Source organism: Acanthochromis polyacanthus, chromosome 4 (assembly GCF_021347895.1).
Source record: "Acanthochromis polyacanthus isolate Apoly-LR-REF ecotype Palm Island chromosome 4, KAUST_Apoly_ChrSc, whole genome shotgun sequence".
NCBI lineage: Eukaryota > Metazoa > Chordata > Actinopteri > Pomacentridae > Acanthochromis > Acanthochromis polyacanthus.
In genome coordinates this window covers 19,806,869-19,829,619 of record NC_067116.1, presented here as the reverse complement: position 1 = coordinate 19,829,619, position 22,751 = coordinate 19,806,869, and the positions used below count along the sequence as shown (strand labels likewise).

The window sequence follows — 22,751 nt, the reverse complement described above, 5'->3', positions numbered from 1 at the left end:
GTTAACAAGTAATTGAAAAGGTTTACCTAACTTGTAACTAATAATGTTTACCGGTGAGTGTATATACCTATTATTGATTTGCTCAAGCCTCTAACAAAGAATTTGTATTAAGCAAATACTGGCTGACATACTGACCAGGCTAATTTATTGGTGCCGGTCTAATGAGGCATTCTGACAAATATGTCACGCTCTGACTAGTTCATTACACTTGATGAAATTATGATGTTTCCATACACGTATGAAGACAGAAAGGCATGGCAACATCTGCTGATTGTTGCTCAACAGACTAAAATGTGTCACAACTGTTATAATTTGGAAAGGACATGCCTGAAGGTGACATTTGTGCTTCAAAAGCTATTGCATGGGTTGCCATAAATTTAGGGATTGCCATAAATTTAGAGGTCGGCATTCACATCTCCCCCTCAGAATGAAGTGTAGAAACTCCCCTTCATTACTTTTCATCTACCGCCACCAATTTGTCAATTTTTTAAAATTTGCCCAATATTTTTCCAGATCGCAGATGTGTATGATTAAAGACCTGCAAAGTAATGATCCTGCCATGAGTTGTAGTTTATGTCTGTGTTGACAGAAAACCACGGGCGTTCACACTGAAACTGAGATGGTTAATGTAGGAAGAACTGTAATTGTTAACACTGTCATTATGCACATTTTGGCTTCTAGCATTTAGAGCAAAGCGCTGCAAAGCATGACTGTTGATTTTTCCACCATGCTTTGAATCCAGACTACACACAGAGTGAAGTCTTATGCAAAATAAAGCAGAATTATGTAGTCATTATTTGAAAGTGCTGTTTATGTACAATATTCTCCGAGAATGAAGTGCAAAAATAAAATGGAGTCACTGTGAAGTCTTGGAAATTGATATCTTCAGTTTAATCAGCAGTTTCTAGGTTGCTGCTTTACTGACAACATATTGTCTCATTTTCTGTTAGTATAAAATGTTGGTATTTTTTATGCTAACTGCTAAAATAACGTAGCTTGATCATCATCACAGTTTGCATTTAATACTGTGTAGCATGGATTTATGATACCAAACTGAAATCACGGCTTTGGATTGCTGTCTCACACAGGCAGGTTTGTAAAGTAACACCGTGACAGCTCTTAGGATCGGAATGATACCTTGTTTTCATAACCCTGTCTATGTTGTATCCCATCCTGGTCAGTGATATCCAGGGTTTCATAAGCTTTGTGCTTTCAGCATTCTGCTGCATACATGCTGAAATAGAATAATACACAAACTGAATCACAAGCACATATTGTACTGTACATAAAAAAATGCTGAACTATAGGTCAAAGCCTGCTGGCTCTGCAACAGTGAAGCAACATGAGCTAAACACCCACAAAGCATCATGGGACCAGGATGATGTGGGTGTATTGATTTCTATGTGGGAGTGGGGCAGAGGGGTGGAGCTAAAACTGGAAATGCAGCAGATGACGGATACCCATTGAGTGAACTTTAAATGGGCATGTGGGGGAGGAGTGGATGTGATGGAGCAGGGTGAACCGAGCAAGCAAAAAAACAAAAAAAAACAAATACTGAGTGGGAGTTGAAGGGTGGGGCTGGTGTCACAGCAGCCACACCTCACCATGGAAACAGTTGCTTAGTGATATTGCAAGGCTGGTCAATATATTCTGACCGCTGGATTTAATAGCGGCACCTCTCACCTGGTGATGTACGATTGAAAAAAAAGTGTGTGTGCAGAATCATCTTATGTCATTATGAAGCATTGATCTGTCTGTGGAGTTAAATAAAATTCTGTACAGCCTCTCTGCTACATTGTGAGACTCAGAGAAAATAAACGGGATTTGAGCACATTTATCTTAAACTTTGTTTCACAGCACAGAAATCCTTTGTAAGTTGTAACCTCTTGGATACATAGTTTTGCAGACTTGACCTTGCTAAGTGTAAAACTAATGGCTGGGTCAGGATTTTGTTAGGATGTCAGCATACTTGCTAAGTTTCCCGTCAAATTGGATGTTTTCACTTCTAAAATGCCGTGAAATGGAGAGTGTTAATAGTTTTCAGTACAGTTGCAATGCAAAGAGCTACGGAATCTCACCTGGCAGAAGACAGGTTTATAGGTTTCGGAGAAGAGCTGGGTCAGTTCTTCAGAGTCACAGAGGTCCAGTGGCAGTCGGTCCACACACAGACACTTGGAGTGCAGGTTCTCCTCTTGGCTCAGCTGGTTGACGTCCATCCACTGCACCATCAGCGATCGATCCTCCTGCAACAATCAGTTGTGTGGAACAGAATCAGCCTGATAAGCTCCTCGACTGACTCCACACTCCTACACATTATGAGCACTCTAAATTCTGCATCGCATAAGTGTGACATACAATATTCACAAATATGGCATCACTTGCTCTTGTAAGTGCTGATTTGGAAGCTTGTCAGGCCTTGAGCTCTATTTCTACATCCACAGATTCTGTCTAGAGCACTGCTAAAGCAATCACAAACGCAAGGAAAGACAAACTATGGTATAGGGTAGACAGATTTTGGAGAGATGTTGCAGATGACTTTTTCAGCATTCCTAACTCACAGATAATTTTGGTTTTTACACTGCAATTTTACATTTTTCACTCAGGCAAAAAAAATTGAAACCAAACTCGATTGGCAGAGCCTGTATTTCGACTGATTATCTGTTCTCCATTATGTTGCCAGTTTCTACCAACCGCGATTGCTGATGGCGAGTTTCAGCCAAGTTTTGTGGAAGCAAACAGCTCAATGTGAGAATGCGAAAAGAACACGGGAATGCATCACTTTTCTTTCCCCTCACTTTCATGTTTGAATCAAATCAGGCCAGCTGCTCGCACTTTGGTTTGATTTCTACAAAGCTTTCAAAATATGCGTCATTCTTTATCTAATCTAGGACAATCATATCCTTTGTGATAACTATTCAACTTTAAGTCAAATATTTTCAGCCTCAAAAAATTCAAATGCATCCTTTGTATTCATCAAAAAGGGTTCAGTGAATCCATTTTCAAGATAATTTCTCTTGTTAGACTCTGTAAATGTACTAGTAGATTTTTCTTTGCTCTCACGTACCAGAGGCCGACCCAGCAGCTCGGAGCGGGCCCGTGACGCAGAATCCTTCTTCATGTACTCAACAAAGCCATAACCTTTGGAGTGGCCCGTCAGCTCACTGTACACCAGGAAGGAGCGCTCGATGTTTCCGTAGGAGCGCACCAGCTCCTCAAACTGCTGGGCGGTGAAGGTGTGCGGCAGGTTGGTGAGGCAGAGCAGGGAGTCGGTGGGCTGCAGGGTGACGTTGATCAGGCGTCCACGGACAGTGCTGTGATGGAGGGAGCGGATGGCATCCTGAGCCTGGTCCCCGTTCAGCAAAGTCACAAAGGCTGGAGGAGGGGACATTATGGAGACAGCGACGAGGGGAGAAGACGGACGAAGACGAGGACAAACACGGAGAAAGGGATGCACACACGCACAGATGGACGGAGAGGCGAGCCGACAAACACAAACATACATTCAAAGCAGACATTGAAATACAGGCAGAGAGCAGTTGATGGAGGATGCAGGATGGAGACACAGTCAGAGAACATGCTCAAAACAACTCACGTGGAAAGCAAAGAAAATAAATGACAGGCCAAATGTGGCAGGAAGGGGGAAAAAAGGGAATAAAAGGGGAAATTGGGCAAGAACAACCAAAACCACAGACACACAGTCATAAAGACAGACAGACAGATACACAGAGAGAAAGACAACACATTAGCTAGAAAGCCAATAGGGAGCCACTATGTAGGGGGGAATCCACTGTGACACACACATATACACACCTTACTGCATTTGAAAACAACAGCCTGACTGATAAATTAGAGAACCAATTACAACAATAAATAGTGCTTAACAGGTAGCATTTCTAAGCAGTTATTCTCTGTGAAGGTATTTGTGATTCATGCAGACAGAAGGTAGCCTCTTTTGCCAGCAGAAATAATTTACTAAATAATACAAGAGCTGAAAAAAAAAAATCAGCCATATTTAAAATGAAATACAGCAACAAAAGGCTTTCTATATGGATGCTGTCAGTTGTTTTCAAAGAGCTCAGTGTTTGGTTTATTTGGTATGCTTAAGGTGCTATTTGTGTGTGTGTCTGTCTGTCTGTTTGCAGATTTATGCAAAAACTACCCAGCAGAATTTCACTGAATTTCGGTGGAGGTTTGGAACTTTGGCGAAGAAGGAACCAATTAAATTTTGGTGTGGATGTGGACCGCGTTGGCTAAAATTGCGAGAAAGCCCACTGGCCCTGGCAGAGGACAGCGCTCTCCGACTGCACTTCTAATTAATTTTTTGGAGGAGGTTTTTGGCCTACAAAATGAGCATAAATTACATTATTGCATGTCCTTTAAGTCTAATGAGAGGGCTCTGATATTCTATGTTAACTTGCAATCCTTCATATCAGTCACTACAGCCTTTGTAAGAATTTCTAATAGGATTACTTTCTTATAAACTGTGACGTTTTGTTCGACATGGAAAAAAATAAAAACAGTGCTAAGGCGCATTAACAAAACCACACAGATACGCACACATAAATTGTGTAATTAGACTGAAAGCGAGGACTGGAGATGAATGTATCAAAAGCGAGAAACCTCTAGTCGTCTATAAGAGTAAAACACATTGGCTTCACATCAAAACAGCTACAGAAAGATTCATGAGCTGTGAAAAATAGTGGTAATGCATTTATATGGAAAGTGCATCTAAAAACTTGATATTTTAGATGTTATTGGGTGAGAGAAAATGTTAAGATAATAGTTGTTTGTGTTGCAGAGGCTGAGTAGAAAAATGAACCACTATTAAAGTACAGTCACAAGAAAAGGTTTCTGACACATTTGGATTTACTGAAACAGTGAAGTATTCATAAAATGTGTTCTAATCTTCATTTAAGTCACAGCTATAGGCAAAAATAATCTGATTATACTAAAAAAATAAGCCAACAGTTGTACTTTAAATGTCTTCATTGAACACACTGAGCAATCACACAGTGCAGCCTGAAAAAAGTAAGTGAACTCTAGAAATTCATCAAGTCTTCTTTAACAGTTACAGCTGGTTCTCATTGCTGCTTATAATACTTGCACAACAATGAGGAGAAAATCTCGCCCATTCTTCCCTACAAAATAATTTCACTTCATCAGTAATTCTGGGATGTCTGAACAGCCTTCTTCAGGTCATGCCACAGCGTCTCAACTGGGTGAAGGTCAGGACTCTGACTTGACTGCTTTAAAACAGGAATTTTCTTCCTTTTCAACCATTCTGTTGATTCAGTTACTTGTGAGGGTTGCTGTTTTGCTGCATCACCCAGCCTCTCCCAAGCTTCAGGTCATGGAGTGCAAGTCTCCTGTAAACTTTTTAGATACAATTTTGCATTCATCGTTCTAAAAACAAATGCAAGGATTCCATGTTGTCAGGTGGCAAACGTGACGTGCAAATGATGTCATGAGGTTATGGTGTTGCAGTGTCAATACTTTGTCCTCTCCAATCATAGAAATTTGCATTTTTGATTAAAAAAAAGTTAAACTTCTGTCTCATCTATCTACAGAACATTATCCCAGAGTTGTTGAGAAACATCAAAGTGATCTTTTGCAAACTTGAGACGTGAACTCATGTGTTGCGTTACGTTCTCCCATTAACAGGATTCTGTGTTTTCTCACACACTACATGTGAAAACAGATTTTTAGCAAGTAGTAGGTATTTGTAAAGGAGTTTTGCTATTACCCCTTTTCACATTCTTCAAGACTGCACATGCTCTTGATGTGACCTTGCTCTCCTAGGAAGAGTAGCAACAGCCATGAATTTCCTTGATTTGAAGACCCTTTGTTTTGCTGTGGACAGATCAACAATGCTGTCCACAGAGATGCTTTTGTAGCTTTTCACAGCCTCATGTATCTCTCTAATGCCTCTACTAAGGTTCTGTGAAAGTTGCTGCACAGACCACGTCAACAAATCTTTGAAGAATAAGACTTTGTTGGTCCCAGACTTTGCCTTTCTTTTTATAGGGAGTGACATCTCAGCAACTGTACAACCCCAGGTCCATACACTGTGAATGGTTACTAAGTTTGTTTAATAAAGTCATAAAAAGTGCATGTGTGTGTGTTTAGTTTAGTCAGATTTTGATTATGTATAATTATTAGTTAGATAAAGACCAGACCATATTTCATGAGTAATCGAAGCAAAAATTCTGGAGACTCTTACGAGTTCACAAACCTTTTCTTTAACTTGTATGGAAAATAGTCTCAAGGGATTTACTGTAAGATACCCACTTAAAAAGAGAAAATTACAATGGATAATTATAACTGAACCACAAAACCCAACCGGGAGGGAGAACAGAACCACAGAGTAACACTGATTTATACAAGTTGAAGCTTATTAAAAGCTGAGAAGGTGGGTAACAGTGTCCAGCAAGTTAACTGTAACTCACTATTTAGAGCATCCTGTGAAAATAGTTAAAGATAAAAGACTTTCCACCACCTCCTTAAATAACTGACATGGGGAGACTAAGCAAAACCGGTGTTTTAGTTGCCTCGCTGGATCTGCATGAGACCAGCAGTATAAATCAGACACTGCAGTGTGCAGCTCTCAGGTCTGAACGTCTGAATCACTGCTGTGATAAAAAACGATACCTACAGCACTGTCTGGTACCACAAGTGTCAAAAGACCAACCATATTCATTTGAATTGTAAACATCTAACCATGAACACATATGCTGCAGGCAAGGGCAAAACAAACAAATATATAACAACAGAATCTGATACTGACAAACAACTTCCGAGGTCCTTCATCACCATGGTGATGTATGTAAAATGCTTTCTAATAAAAAACTTCTTTCCACCCACCAGCAGTCTGAGCTGAATTGCATCACTTTCTGTGCCCATATGTGGTAAAAATTAAATTCACTTCTTATTTACAGTACAGGACAGCGCACAGTTTACTCAGTCTGGTACAGAACAACACACATTTGCAGAACTTTTTGTGCTGAGCCTAAACCCTCACCAACACTGAGGTCTGGGCTGGTCAAAGTTTGTAAAATAAAAATACAACAAGTAGAGACAGGTGCGCCTTACACTATGAGCTTTTGACCTGGAGAAAAATATCACGGTGCCTCAGGAGAAAGCTGCTTTGTTCCTGCACAGCTGCCCCTGTGGCTATGCACCTGTATGAGAGCACAACCCAGTGTCTTTTATCAAAGCTTTAAATTCACCTACTGTGGCCCTGACCCCAAAGTCATTCACATATTGTCCCTGAATTACTGTCGTAAGAGCTTCTCCGCTGTACATCGTGCACTGCCGTTGTGTATAAACTGGCCCCTGCTGGGGTAACTACTGGCCCATGGCGCAAACATGCTTTGTGCTACTACACATCTATTGCAGACATTACTTCATGCTGTTTGAAATGCGCTTTACTGTTCTCTTTCCTCCCTCTCTGCTCTCTGCATCCAGCGCTTGCCCAGTCATCAGTAGATGGCCATACAGTCCAAAATAGACATAACTATATGTCGAGTTATATTTTATGTTAATACTGATGGAGAGCATAGTGATGTGATATCTCAAAATGACTAGAAATGAAAGGCAGAGGAAGTATTTTTGCACAAAATTGTGTTCTGATTATAGCCAGTTTCTGAAATCTCTTTTGTGTTGTTTTTTTTTCTTCAGAAAAATGCAACATGCTGAAGTGAAAATGAGCCTGACAACTGGTGATGTGGAGTAACAGTTGTAGCTCTTATCTTCCATTACTGGTGACAAACTAGAGAAGCCACATCCAGCAGAGTTACTGTTAAAATGCAGCATTATTCAGGTAGACAAAATCAAGCCGGCTTCATTCTCATGTACGAGGAGAACTCCATCTGTATTTAAATGATAGATGCTGAGTCAAAGGCGGTGATTAGAGTCCTGGATTATGTGATGTTATGCTTAAAAGGAGACAAAGGCCATCCTTCATTTCCTAATTGTGAAGGGAAGCAATTTATTTCTGATGATTTTTGATAAGCGACCAGACATTAAACCACCTTGGAAGTTTCAAAGACACATGATGTTAGTGCAAAATGTTTAATCTACTGTGGAGCTAACCTCAGACAGAGGCAAAGCCCTGCCCCAAACTGTCATCACTGTTATGTATTGCTTTGGGCTTAACCTCTAAGGGGCATTTCAGCCAATAGCACAGTTTTAATATTTAATTACTGTAAAAACAACCAAACTTCTACACCTTAAGCAGGCACATGTAAGCTTACTTAGCTCTCAACAGCAGGTCAAATGCAGCCCACGCTTCACAGCCTGCATAAATATAAAGCACTGGGCGAAACTTTTAGGCACTTCAGACGTTTAGATCCTTATCCACCAGGGAGGCGTATGATTGCTCTTGAATATCTAAAGCAAAAAGAAGCACAAGAGTCCAGCAACAGATGGTACAACTGCCACAGAGCCCTGATCTGAACATCATGGAGTCAGTATGGGGTTAGGAAGAGACAGACGCAAAGAACAGCTGAAACAACTTAGAAATACTGAGTGTTCCTAAAGAGAACTGGTGCTGTTTTAAAGGCAAATGGCACCCAAACCAAATACTGACTTCACTGTTTGCTGCATTTTAATAATGTCATTTTATAGCTAAAACTATACAGGGCATTATTTTGTGAAAGAATCCCTTTTTAACTGTATGTGCATTTGTTTGTGAATTTCATAGTAAGGAAAAAACCTTACTACGTACACCTTAAAAACCTCCAGAATCAACTTCCATGTTTGTTCCTGAGTGCACAGTCTGGCCCCATAGGAAACAGAAAACTCGTAGCTGGAGTTTAGGTAGCAGGCCCACAAATCACCAAGTGATTGTTACATTATTCAAATGAGAAGGGTGGCAGCTGGTGTCTCTGCCACTCATCACTGGGAGCAACTCTGACAAAAGGCAACAGTGACTTTTGGTGCTAAACAATGGCGCTTCAATCACACCCAATTCTAACAACAGCTACTCATTCAACTACATCTCTGCGGCTTTCATTTCTAGACAACAGGTTCAGTGCTGCATTTAGAGGACCAGTTCCATGAAAATGCATTTTGCCTGAAGGATTAAAAAGTGGTTCTGAAATGTTTGAAGCATGCATAATCATGATCTGAAATCACAGTTCAAAAAAAAAGTTTGAAACTTATTGAACTGAAAAACCACTCCTGCATTATAATCCACTTGATAGCACAAGTAGCTTCTGGAGATGTTTGATTCTGTTTTGGGGTTGTGACTTAATATTGATTCTGAGTCATTATTAAAATCCATTGAAATTTTAATAACTAGAGATGATGTTCTCCACCGCGAAAGCTGGTAATCTTTGCACACTTTCAAGCCAAAAGGAGAAAAGTATTTGATTGTCAAAACAGAGATTGTGGACATCATATTAATTCAAGACTCAGACTGTTGGTACAAGCATATACTGGAGTCCCAGAGTCAGTCTTTATAGCATCATACAGCAGACCTGGTGCTACTGGCAGTCATTTAGATAACAATAATGATCATAATTTGGTGTTACTAGTAACAGTAGTTAGCAGCATAACAATCCATTTTCAAATAACTGATTTGCAAATAATGCCAAGTTATATCGGTGGCACAATGTAACTGGCCAGAATCATCAAACAGTGCTGCTCTGTCTAAAAGAGTCTGACGCACAAATGTGTGTGTATTTCTTCCAAACATAATTCTGTCCCTTCACTGATTTGGACTGGACATGCTCTCTTTGTTTCAATCTGGTCTCTGCAGATCCAGCAGTATTCGTAAAATTCTATTAAATATGAATATTGTGGTCATTGCAGCCATATTGTAAGGGAGTTAGTTCAACATTTGGATATGCTACTTAGTAATGACTTTCTTTTTTTTTACAGTTATGTAATGTATCTGTAAGGCTGCAGGCAACATATGCAACAAGCCTAGATTTGATAACGGAATTCCATTATTACTGTGCAAACTCCAAATGATCTTGCCTATATGTCTTACAAGCACCAAGCAACTTTAATATCCAGTGAACAAGCACATGAAGTGCAGTTGATGTGCTCATGGGAGAATGAAAAAAAAATGACGGTGAAATTCCATTAGAACAATTTATAAGACCATTGGTAGGGCTACGAAAACAACTTTCGTTATTTATTTAGGTCAAAAAATGTGAAAAATTGCAGAAATATTCTCCAAATGAAATTTTCACATTACTCATTTTGGTCACAGAATGAAACAACCATATTCAGTTTGCAATCACAGGATAGATAACAAAGAAGAGCTGGAATCCTCAATTAAAGAGAAGGAGACGATAGCAGACACATAACTAATCAGAAATGTTCATTTTCAGTCAATCAATTAATAGTATCAGTATTAAATAGAGGAAACAGCTATGTACAACATGGATACTGCAGGCTATGCAACTATATAGTACATTCCCCTTCTGCCAAAGAGCAGGGTTTCAAATCAAAATGTATTCAACAGTAAAAGATGTAGAGCAGAAAGGAAGTCTGGAGGTGGCATAAAAACCTCTAATGCAGGACGCCCCCACTGACCTGCTCATGACTGTGTCTTTCATCTAACATCAAAGCTATAGTGGGTATCTACATATGAGCCTCGTCCTTAAAAACGGGGTAAGCATAGACAGATCAGACGCCGTCCACATTCTTTGTGCAACAAACGCAGATGCTACAAACCATAGAATAAACAGTTCCTCTGTATGTTCAGGTGTCTGTTGTAAAGTTTATGGGCAGATCAGGTAGTTGCTGGAGTTACGGATGGAAAACATTTGCCAAAAAAAATGTTGAAAAGAGTAACAATTGGGACATCTGCTCTGCAGGCTTCTTTTAGTCTTCCCAGAGAACATCACTGTAGGCAGATCTAATGCAAGGTCAGGATCATTCTCACACACAGAAATCCATCCCAAACCTCTCTGTGTGTTTGTGTATTCATCTTTCTCCCCCACTGCATCTGTATCTGTATTGATCTATCTGTATTGTTTTTTTGTTGTCTGTGCTTGTTCTTCCCACCTCACTCTACTCTGACTGCTGTATTTCTCCACAGCTATTGTCTGTCTTTTGGTCTCTCGCACTACTTCTCTCCCAGCATCTCCATTTCCATGTGCCTGTCTTCAAATACCCCCTCCACCCAAATCAATTTCCTCAAACCCCATCTAATGCTCTTATATGTACACTCACACACTCTGTAATGGATCTCTTACGCTAAAGCTAAGAGCCTAATCTGGTTTTAACCCGCTAAGTATGCTACCTAACATTAGGCATTACGGGGAGATGGAGAGAATATGGTTTGGGGTTTTATGCTAAAGCTCTCTCTCATTCTATTGCCTCTAATGACACAGTACAGCCTGACAAGCGGGGGCTGACGTCAAATCCTGCTCGATACTTTCCCCGGCAGAGAAAGGCAGAACTCTAAATAGCTTACAAAATAATCTTATAATTCACAGCCTAGCAATCATTGAGTGGGATACCAAGTGAACTTTGACAAAAAAAAAGAAGAGAAAAAAATGGAAAAAAAAAATCACAAAAGCACAACGTCTTAATTATGGGTCTCCGCTTCTGAACGTGTCGATTATTCCCCATGTTCCTATGAGCAGCGTGTAGGGGCACAGGAAGAGAAAAGAAATCTTCCGTCGAAATCACCTCGCAGGCTGCAATTCTGCTGCCACGTTCTCCCGATGAAGGAGCTAATTAAAAACAGGGGAGTTAAGAACGACACAGCGGACCCCTGAACCTCGAGGGGCCGGTTCTCGTTCTCTGTGCAAAGAGGTCCTGCTGTTTCATCTCGGCCCCCAGGGCCGAGATGAAAGTCTCAGGTAGGGTGAAGAACCTCTATGATAAACAACTCGGGCTGACAGGGTTCCAGATTCAGTTCAATCCACACGTGTATTCTTCATATGATGGTTTTGAGAACGATTTTAAACACGTCTAGGAAACAACTGAAATTGTAGGTGATAAATATGTTTTAAAAAGTGTCAGAATTGCAGAAAAAGCTGGAACAATGTGTAAAAAAAACGGATGAAAATGTAAACAAAAAGTTTCATTAGTGGTAAAAGTAGTAGCTTTAATACATGATATGCAGCAAAATCTACAAAATGACATTTGATCTCGTAATATACTTGGTTAATTTATCTTTCCTAGTGTTATGATCATACGCAAAAGATCACACTTAATATATGCAGTACATAAACAACACAGAATGTGTGTAAATATCCTCAAACAGCACTCTTGCATACCTTAACACATTAGACGAAAAATTAGTACACATTCCTATATTCAAGGCAAGATCAAAAATGTCCAAATCTGCACCTGCAATGGCCAGAAACCGTACCTGATTTAAATTTGATCACCATGCCTGTCAAAGCAGACTGCTCCCAGTGCTCCTGAAACGTTTCTAACACTCCCTGCAAGCCCCCTTCTAGAAGTGCATCAAGTGAAATCTGGGATGAGCTAAACCTGCTCCACTGTGTCTAACTGTGCCAATCATGTTGCTGTGGTCAAAAAAGATTGTTTTCAACATGCTGTCATATTGGAGCACCCAAGTATCATCGCAGCTCTGTTCCAGATGTACTAATTCAGGGCATTCCAGCAGAACTCTGCATTAACAGTCAGATTCACCGCACACAACCATGTAAGTGTAAATAAAAAAACGACACTCCTGACCTGACGCATCTTTTTTTTAGACGTGGTCAGTGCGGCCTATAATGCTGCAAAAATTGCGGTTTAGTCTCTGAGTTTGTGTCATTCTGGGCCTACTGATGAAGACTCTGACATAGTGCTGCTTCTACATGTCCAGAGTGAAACTGCAAAGTGGCTCCATTTACATGAAACAGGAACAGATTCTAAACTTTTTATCACGCCTCCTACAAAGACAAAGATCCCTACTGACACATTTTTTGAAATAATAAGCACAGGTTATCACATCTGAATAATTCCATGGTCATTTCCTGTATCTGCATCCCATGACACAGAGGGAATACAGATTTATTATCAATCAACAGAAAGGATTAGTTCATAAAATTAACAATGATTGATTGTACATTGTAAATACTGACTGGTTCCAGCTCTTTCAATGTGAATATTTATTGTATTCCATGATAATACACTGAATATATGTAGGTTTTGGACAGTTGGCAATGAAATGATTCAAATATGTGAACTTGGAGAAATGCGTTCAGCGTTCATTTTTATTTGTTTTCTGACAACCATTAAACTAGCCAGTGATCTACAGCCAATTTCTAATTTCAGTGGGATGCATTTTTGGCCTTTTGCCTGAAAGCTTTCATCTTGGCAATAAGAAATGACTCAAGGGCAACATTTCGGAACAGTTTCAAAAGAAAAATTTCACCCACACTAGCCTGGAAGTCATTAAACCTTTATCCCTTATAGGCTATCATGTGATAAATTACAGTTTCATAAGGTTCACTGATCTTTTTCTTTGCTAAAGGGGAGAAGTTGCTTGAGTAATGATGTCAATGATTTCAATTTGCCTCAGAGATAAACAGCAGATAAGAGGAAACCAAGGAACTGAAGACGGTGTTTAGAAATTACATCATGATTGCAACTTCAACCTGAACTAAAGTTATAATATCTGAGTGTGAGCCAAGGCTGACAGGCCGGGAATGAAGAGTCCTCTCTGGATCCGTCTCAAACACAGTCGATATGCGCACGCACCAGCGAGAGTCTCCTCTTGATCATCCTCACATTGAAGCTTCCCCAAAGAGGTCCTCGACAGAACCGCAGATCACAGCCAGCACCTTCTTGGAGGAAACCACAGCTTTGATCTGAGAGGCTATCCACACATTTGCATTGTCTAAAACACACACATTTCAAAACATTTTTTTTAAAAAAATGAGACAAGAATGTTAAAAAGGCCAGCGGCTTCAAATACCTCTGGAGAAACACAATCCCTAAGCATGTCCACAAATGTAATACAAGCACACAAACAGCCACTAAAACAGCTTTTATTGTTCCTCTGTAGCACCAATACATTCTCATCCTCCTTTCTATCCCTCCCAGCCTCTCACTGCCACAGTGACTACAGGAGTAAACACTTCAGACGAGCTGCATCCTCCTCCCGCTCCAGCGCCGCTCTCATCCTCGGAGCCCTTTGTCTTCTAACACGTCGGCCATCCCACACACTCCTCTCCATCATCGCCGCCTCTTCTTGCTTCTCTCTCGTCTCTCACGTTTCTACCCATCAGTTGCCCCACAGTTCTCCAGCTGACAGCCACTTCCACGCCAATCTCAAAGGACTTTGTGCCTTTAATGCTTATTGGGTCAATAGATGTAAATGATTACAAAAATGTCTAATATTTATCTTTAAATATGGCTGATTGTGCTTCCATGTCTGAAAAGTCTGTATGCAGCACAAGAATTTTAAAAAAATCAATGAGCTGCATTTATTTTGTTCAGCAGTGTAATAGCTCGAGTCCAGCTTCAGCCTTCCAGCTCAAATTTTCATGGTCTTGTGGGTATTCTGACCACCAGTTTATGTAATTTTATGCTCAAATATGCAGGAAGATATGATAATTTTGCATGCTTCCCTGAGTTGTAAATTGAGTTTTAGCAAAAAGTGCAACCTTTGGGAACTTTACCACATTACAGATTTTGCAAATCCATCCGACTGTACTGAGTGATCATATTATGAATAGCAGTGAGGAAAGTAAGAAAAAATACTAAATGGGCAAAGTGTAAGGGTTGTTTTCCATTTTCTTTTTTTGGTCTTGCCTCAGACTAAAAGTGCTTGGACTTGCATTTGATTCGTACACAACATAAGCTAACACAAATTTCTGATTAGTTCTCCTAAGAAATAATGTGTCCGCTTTTGCGTAATAGTAAAAATTCGACATGTCCTCATTTACATTTTACATTAGGTGCTACTCTGGTGCATTTTGATTGAGACTGATTTGCCACAATCCTTCACTAAGTGATCATTAGCTTATTATTAATACAAATCTTACACAATTTTCATACCCAATCATCTGCCACATTACAATTGATAATTGTTCGCTAAAACAAATAAAATACAACAGACACTTCTCCATGTATCTAGAAAGTTGTTCTTATCCACGGATGTGTAACATTTGCTGCAAAAGCAGCTCAGCTCCATCAGCCACTATGCTATCCTGGTAAACTTCGGCTCATATTCATTTTGAGAGTTCTCACTGAAATCCATTAACCCCCCAGAAGTCTCTGTCATGGTGGCCTGCTACTAGCTAAACTCCCACAATGCTCTCTGTTTTTCAACACTGTACTTTGTGTATTCCAAGCGACCGCCTCCTCGGATCGATACAGTATTAAACACAGCAAACGAGCTGCAGTTGGTTGAACAAACAGGTACTACAGCATATGTAAGTTATATTTTCTGACATGCACGCCCTTAGTCTTCTGCCTTGTTATTCCTTTTTAATTGGTCAAATTATAAATGGCAACTATGCAAATTCAGTTTAATGGCTAACATTCCCAGCAGCCTACTGATCCACAGAGAGCAGAAACTCTGAGTCCAGCAAAGTTTTAAAGGTCTCCATGCTTAATGTTCAATACTTACTATTACTTTGCTAAAGAACGGTGGAGTTATGTGACAATTGACGTACGTTAGTCTGTTTATCTGTGTACAACATTCGTGAAAAGACAAACAGATTTGGATGAAATTTTCAGGGAAGGTCAGAAATGGTCATTTACAAAACAATGTTAAGTTAAAACACAGATACTGACAATCTGTACTATTTTGTTTGCTGTTTTCACCGACATGTTCATGAAGAAGTGTGACAGGAAATGGTTAATCTTGCTACGATTCTGTCCTCATTTGCTTCAGTTGAACTTGGTATTTAGTCAGAGTTTCAACACACTGCACGTGGACACTACAACCTCAGAGTCAGGTTTTGTGTGTCTTGTCCCATTCATTTGTACAGTAGCAAACAGCACCAGGGCTTTAGATGCAACAAGTGGATCTTGAGTGCAAGAAATCTGCAAATAGCAGAGCAAAGACCATCTTGAACCTTGATTTTAATATGATGGAAGAAGTTGCTAAATACATGAAAATATAAAATCATTTTAAAAATGAAGAACTTTACAGTGGCTCCAAATTCAACTGCAGTGCATTAGTTCTAGTAGTATTTAAATTGTACAGTGAAGTATGAGGTTGGTGGGTTGCTATTTGATGTATAGATGGAAAGAGAGGTGGAAAAATGAAGGGATGGATGGATGAGATGCATGAGAGGCAGCGCTGAGTGGATCTAACACTCGGCTTCTCTTCAACCAGCCACCCACTCGTCCACCCACAGCTACATTGTTCACTCAGCTACTCTCTTCCTTTTTGCAACATTTCACTAAAACACGCATGCATCTTTTCACATCATTTACAAACATTTTGTAGTATGAATACAGAATGTGCATTTCAATGGAATAGACAGCCATGAAAAATGTAAACAAAGCTGCTAACAGATCGTGATTTAAATTAGAACTTAAATAAGAATGGACACAAAGTACAGCCATTTTAGCAGCCTGCACTTTGAAGAAAACTTCATCACTAGTTGCAACTACTTTTGGACAGTAAATCACTGAGATAATTAGCTGAAATTGTGCATATCGTCCCTCCCTGCTGCCTGCTATCATCAATTCATCATGTATTGATCCTTCCACCAGATCACTCCATCTCTTTCACTCTTTTCTCTGTCATGACCTCCCCCTCTGTCTGTCCTTTCTTAATCATTAGTCACTGTACGTCAGTCCTAACCTTCATCCTCTATCCGTCAATACAGTTTCTTCAGTCTTCCTTCACACATTTCTCAAAATGTTTCCTCCGTATTTACTGCTCCGTCTTTCCCTTCTTCCCACTCACACTTGAGTGAAAAAAACGACAGTAAATGCTCTATGATTCAACCAAAAAACTTTCATTTGTCCTCATTACAAAACTAGAAGATGGAGTCTTTGACGTGGACACAACAAGATGAAAAAATGTAAAATTCAATGTGATCTCCAGCTGCAACAATTATAAAACCACACAATCACTTTTCAGGCAAACAATTCTTGTTTCAGCTTTTTGAATGTGAGGGTTTTCTGCTTTTCATATGATAATCTCATGTTGCATCTTTTTAAACAAGGCTACAAGATGCTGCACAAGAAAACACAACATGATACACAAATGCACTAACTAGTCTGTATGAAAGAAGCTTTTTAGAAAGAATCTGTTTTCACTGGGATTGAAAAGCACACAGACCAAGCTAACCTGAAAGGAGAACTTTAGCTTATGAGCAGAAAGATTTGGTGGAGTCAAAAAGGTCGTCACATCAAAAAAGAACAAAGAATCTCAGGATGCCACTCTGAGGGGCACATGGAGGCACAATTTTCTTTTAATTGAGAAAATGACTGACAGATTGACATTAAAATGGAAATAATCACCTGCAACAGCCCTTTGTATCATTAGTATATGCATCCAGAAACCAGGAGGTTCTCTAATCTCACAGATGGCATATATAATAAAATGGAATCAAAGCTATAAAGAAGACATTCTTCTAATGACATTGGGATGTTTATATTTGTCCACTTAAAGCATTTAAATTCGTGCAATAGAACGAATGCTTCAAATACATTACTTCTTCTCTCCCTCTTTCTCTTTCTTCTCTCACACAACAGAAAGACAGAGGGGCTGAAAGACATGAATATTCAAATCTCTATCCTGACAATACCTCAGGGAGGCACACGAGGTTTCCTTCCTCTTTTGATGCCTTCTGCAGACTTAAGACCAACTGTGTGTCTGTCTGTGTGTGCGTCTGTGCGTTTCTGTGGTCAGCTGGTTCTCATAAGCTCGTCTTATCTTTTGTGTGCATTTCTGTGCTCCGTACCCAAGAAAGCAAGGTTGAGAGTCCTGATAACACCGTGACCATAACTGTCAGACCTCCACAGCGGGTGCAGGTGTAGTGGGCGTAGCATGTAGCTGAAGTGCTTGAGTGTGCACCCTTGAATTGTGCAAAAGCTTTCCACGAAGCTTATGCGTGTCTGTGTGTTTAAGATTGATGAGTTTTTCCTGTGCATTGGTGTGAGTTACAGATAAGACAAACACCGAGGGCACCACGTGTTTTCAAAAAGGAAGGAAACTGAGGTTAAATGATAATGAGTTAATGAAACATCTGCATTTTGTCTCCATGTTTTAGAGATGTCTGCGTTATTTCAAAAGCAACATTTCCAATGCAGATTGCCACTAGAGGCTCAATTTTTTTTAATATAATTCATACAACAGCACCTCCAACTTCTGCTAACACTTTCCAAACAGATCTATAGAAATCACAGCCTAAAGCGCTATGACTGTCACTCTTGGGAATAAAGTCTACTTGGCATTTGAGGGAAAGGGGGCCATGCCAGATTTGCTGGAGGCAGAAAATTGTGCTTTTAGTGGCACTGAGGTATTCAGAAATTAATGCAATTCGTGATTAATTCATGGCATAAATGGTCCATGGTTGCTGCTGTTAATTGTTATTCTACAATTTAAGGTCAGCGCCTGGATGGAATAGTTTCAAAATTATGTTTTTAATTACTTTTGGCTCGAAAGGCTTCCAGGAAAAAGTGGCTGACAACTAGCTTGCTAAAGAGGCACCACTATCCAAACTGAAAGCACAAATTAAACAGGAAATTGAGAAACTGGACGATTTGGAGAGTAACTATGTGCTCAGTTGGATTATCAATATTTTTCGGAGTGCAGAAAAAAAATGAACTAGTCCATTATATCCATTTGTAAAATTGTGCAATTTCTAGTCTTGAATCTGTAACTAACGACACAATTTCTTGGAATATCATCATTGCTAAGCATGAAGCACAAGCTCCCCTCAATGTAGTACAACTTTAATAAAAACTTTAAATATATTACACCGCAATGATGAGAAGGAATGATGTGTCATTTCACTGTGCACCTACTTTTTCTACCTCCAGCTGTATCTTGATGTGATGCCTTATAGATACAGCAGTTATGAGGAAAAGGCAAAGTGTCTGGACGTTATCCATGCAGAAAGTCAGCTAGTGCAGCACTGAGCACAAAACTCTAAATGCTAAATGTTGTTTTTCCTTTCTTACTTGTAAAAACTGTATGTTCCTTGGACTACCTGGTTGATATAGAGTCTTCACCCTCAGGGGATATATCCTGCTAGTCATCAACTATGACCCAAGTGAACTGTAGGTTCACTGAGATGAATTAGGGTGTGTCAGAGTCGCTGCTTCTTCTGTATAACTCAAATGTGTCAGCACTGTCTCGAACAATTTATGGCTGTGTTTCAATATACATACTTACCATACCTACCAGAAAAGATTTAGTACGTCCCGATATATAGTATGTCAAAAGTAGTATACAAAAAAGAACTGAGGTTGTACAGACTGAAAAGGTCAAAGTTTAAGTTGCATTATTATGATGAAGAAATACGTCTCACTAGTGTGCACAGTACACGAAACAGTATGGACTTTATGAGGACAGCTGTAGTATGTATATAATGTAAAAAGAAAGGTAACACTAAGTATGTTTCTTTACAAATAAACTGCATTTTCAGTTACGTTGAGCATCCAGAAAATGGAGAAGTTTTAAAGCAGTTGTGAAAAAGTCCTATTTTAACCCAAACTATGATCCATTTCCATGATGCCTTAACCGAACCAAACAGCAAACACCTCATGGGACGTGAAAGATGTCTCCTAAGTTGAAGCGTTGTTGCCTCCAACGTCCCCTACTTTGTGGCTTTTTCAAGCTAGAAGTGTTACCAACAACATATTAGTCTTATCTTTCAGGGAGAAAATATGTTTCTCTCAATATGCTAATGTTTTAAAGGAGTGTCATTTTTTATAAAGAAGGCTAAATGTGCAGTATGTGTTCGCATGTCCACTATGTATCTATAATGACAAGGCTTTGGCTGTTATAAAGAGCATTTAAAATTAGGGAATGATTACGTATTCTCAGGTCTATCTAACACTGTCTCACAGTTGTCCCAGAATTACATAATTCAGTCCCCATCACCGACATTTGCCTTGTAATGAGAAAAAGACGGGGGCCAATAATGATAATGTTGGTAAGAACCGACGGTGGAAAGAGAACCATCACAATCACCATCATCTAATCTCAAGGTGTCAAATATGAGTTGGTATTTTAACAAGCTGAGGCTGTGCGTTGGTGGTGTCACTTTCATTAGATAGCCACAGCACACTTGGCCTAATAAAAGTGTGAAGAATTTAATAATTGACGCACACAAAAATGGAAAGCCCGCAGACAGACATGGAACATGTTGACATATTCAGTCATCAAGAGGTAAAAGGTATAGTAACAGTGTGGTGTGTGTGTGTGTGTGTGTGTGTGTGTGTGTGTGTGTGTGTGTGTGTGTGTGTGTGTGTGTGTGTGTGTGTGTGTGTGTGTGTGTGTGTGTGTGTGTGTGTGTGTGTGTGTGAGATCAAAGACAACAGCTGCATCACATTTGTGTGGCCTGTGCTGATTTGAATTTAGTGATTCACAAGGAGGCAGATGGACAGACGATGACAGGGAATGAGGAGAAGAGGAGAGGGAGGGAAGTAGGAAGCGAAAGAGATACCAGTGACAAGCTGCTGTCCAGGGAAGCAATTAGATGGACTCGGCTGCTGTCACTTAAGACAAGGAGACGGAGAACAAAAAGTGAAAAATGGAAAAAGAGCAGCATCGAGTCGTATAATGGCTCTGTTTCCTGGTGCTGTGCAGTCCTGTGAGCGGTAATCACAGTATGCCCACACAAACAACATCAGACAGGGTGTCCTGGCAGCCTAACGGTCAATGGGGTGTTAATGAGCAGGAAAGCAGAAGCTGGCGTATGAGTAGACTCTGATCTCCTCTGAACACTGGTCACAGAAAGTGTTTAACAGCTCTGTCATTGTGAAGTAAAATGATGGATGTTGACACAAGACTTACATAAATACATAGGAATATGCCTATTAAGTGTGGCATCTGAAGAAAGTAGCTTTTATTACACTGAAATTGAGAGGGTGAATCAACACTAGCCTTCAGAATATAGACTAAAAACTCATTTGACAGGAAAATACTATGGTTTACGCTTCCCGAATTATACGTCTAATTTGGCGCTAGAAATCGTCAAGATAAGGTGAAATAATGATATCAATATATTATTATTAGCTACTTTTGTGATGCTTACATTTGGGCATATCTTAGGGAATTACTGGTCGTAATTAACTGTTTCAAGTAAAAAAAAAAAAAAAAAATACATTCTATTCTCAAATATGTTTTGAGGGAACATATTCTCTCCTGGATAACATTTGTTTGTGATGAATCGCAAACACCTTTCAAATCAATATTTCATTGGCATTTCTTTAATTGCTTTGCTTTTTTTTCAGCTAACCAATTATCGGCTAATCACCTTGGTAACCCAGAAAATGAAGGAGAAGCTTTAAAGAGAGGGATTTATTTTAATCGCAAGTAACTTACGTAGATACCTAACATAACCAAGTTTATGGCGAGTACTTTTTCTTGGTTAAAGAGAACATTTTCTTAAACTTAACCAAACAGTGAACAAAACTGGAGGGCTACCAACAAGTGAAACCAAACCTATCTGAGAATAATGGTCCACACAGGACACAAACCTGGTCTGCTGGCTGAAGGTCTTCAATGTGACTCATACCACTTTGTGACCTTTTCAACTACATCACAGACGTTCTGGAGAGAAATATATTTCTTTCACAACATAAATGAGAAGTTCTTTAGAAAAAAAAATTTTGGAGACTGACTTGCAAAACATAGAGTAATGAAATGTCAGTGTGTTAGCAGCAAAAACCATATATATATTTTTTAGGAGCTGAAAAATGAAGGAAAAGCAGCAACTTGGCATAAAAGATGCCCCAAGTAAGACTGTGATTCTTCGGTACCAAAAAGTGCCGAAAATACCCAACAGCTAATTGCTTGCCATTTTCTAGCACAGAGGATATACAAACAGAACACACCTGTGCCTCAGCAAAGGCTTTGACATTTTAGACATTCAAACACACAAATACATTGGACTTGTGAATCACGTTTATGAACTGTACACATTTGTCGACATCACTGTTGTCCTTGTTGGACACTTCCAATTATAAAAAAGCACAACAGGACTAAAAAATTAAGATATATTAATTAAAAAGGTCTCACAGAGACAATATGCCAGAGATGATGAATCTAAATATGGATATGATACATTGTGACATAATATACATTATTCAGAGTGTAACGATGTTGACCATTCATAGTGACCAGTCTTAAAAGAACCAAACTCGGAAAACTGACTCCAATACTAAAGAAGCTAAATATATCTGGAGCAGTTTCCATTACAGAACCATACAGACACCGGAGGCAGTGAACTGTAGCCAATTCTCTGACCGTCAACTTCCACAGTCCTTCTGAGCTATAGGCATCCTTCCAGACTCAGAAACAACCAGCAGCCAAGCTAATCAACTTTCCATTCAGCAGCATCATTACCACAAAAAAACCCCAAATCAACAGCAACACAAAGACCAGAGATATTAATCTTTGTGAAGAGTGATGAAAAAAATGAGAGAACAGATCATTCATGTGAACACTGACAGAAAAAAAAGAAAACAAAAAAAACAAAAAACAAGAAGCAGTCAAAAAAGGACAAAGAGAAGCTAAATGAGTGTTTTAATGGCAAGCTTACAATAAAACCTGGACGGTGTTACTGCTGCAGGGCAAGTCACAGAGTCCATGCTCATCCCTCGGCTTGTGTATTTTTGTATTTCATCCA

General features: G+C 39.5%; 1 protein-coding gene across 2 annotated transcripts in view; it reads right to left on the bottom strand.

The window, feature by feature from the left end:
• Positions 1 to 22,751, bottom strand: part of raver2 (ribonucleoprotein, PTB-binding 2) — a 119,230-nt gene that overhangs the window by 61,353 nt on the left and 35,126 nt on the right. For both annotated transcript variants that reach the window (XM_022204531.2, XM_051947600.1), the window contains exons 4-5: positions 3,065 to 3,372; positions 2,079 to 2,243 (exon numbers count right to left, since the gene is read on the bottom strand). In XM_022204531.2, coding sequence (XP_022060223.1) covers positions 2,079 to 2,243; positions 3,065 to 3,372 — 473 coding nt within the window. The remainder of the gene's footprint in view (positions 1 to 2,078; positions 2,244 to 3,064; positions 3,373 to 22,751) is intronic.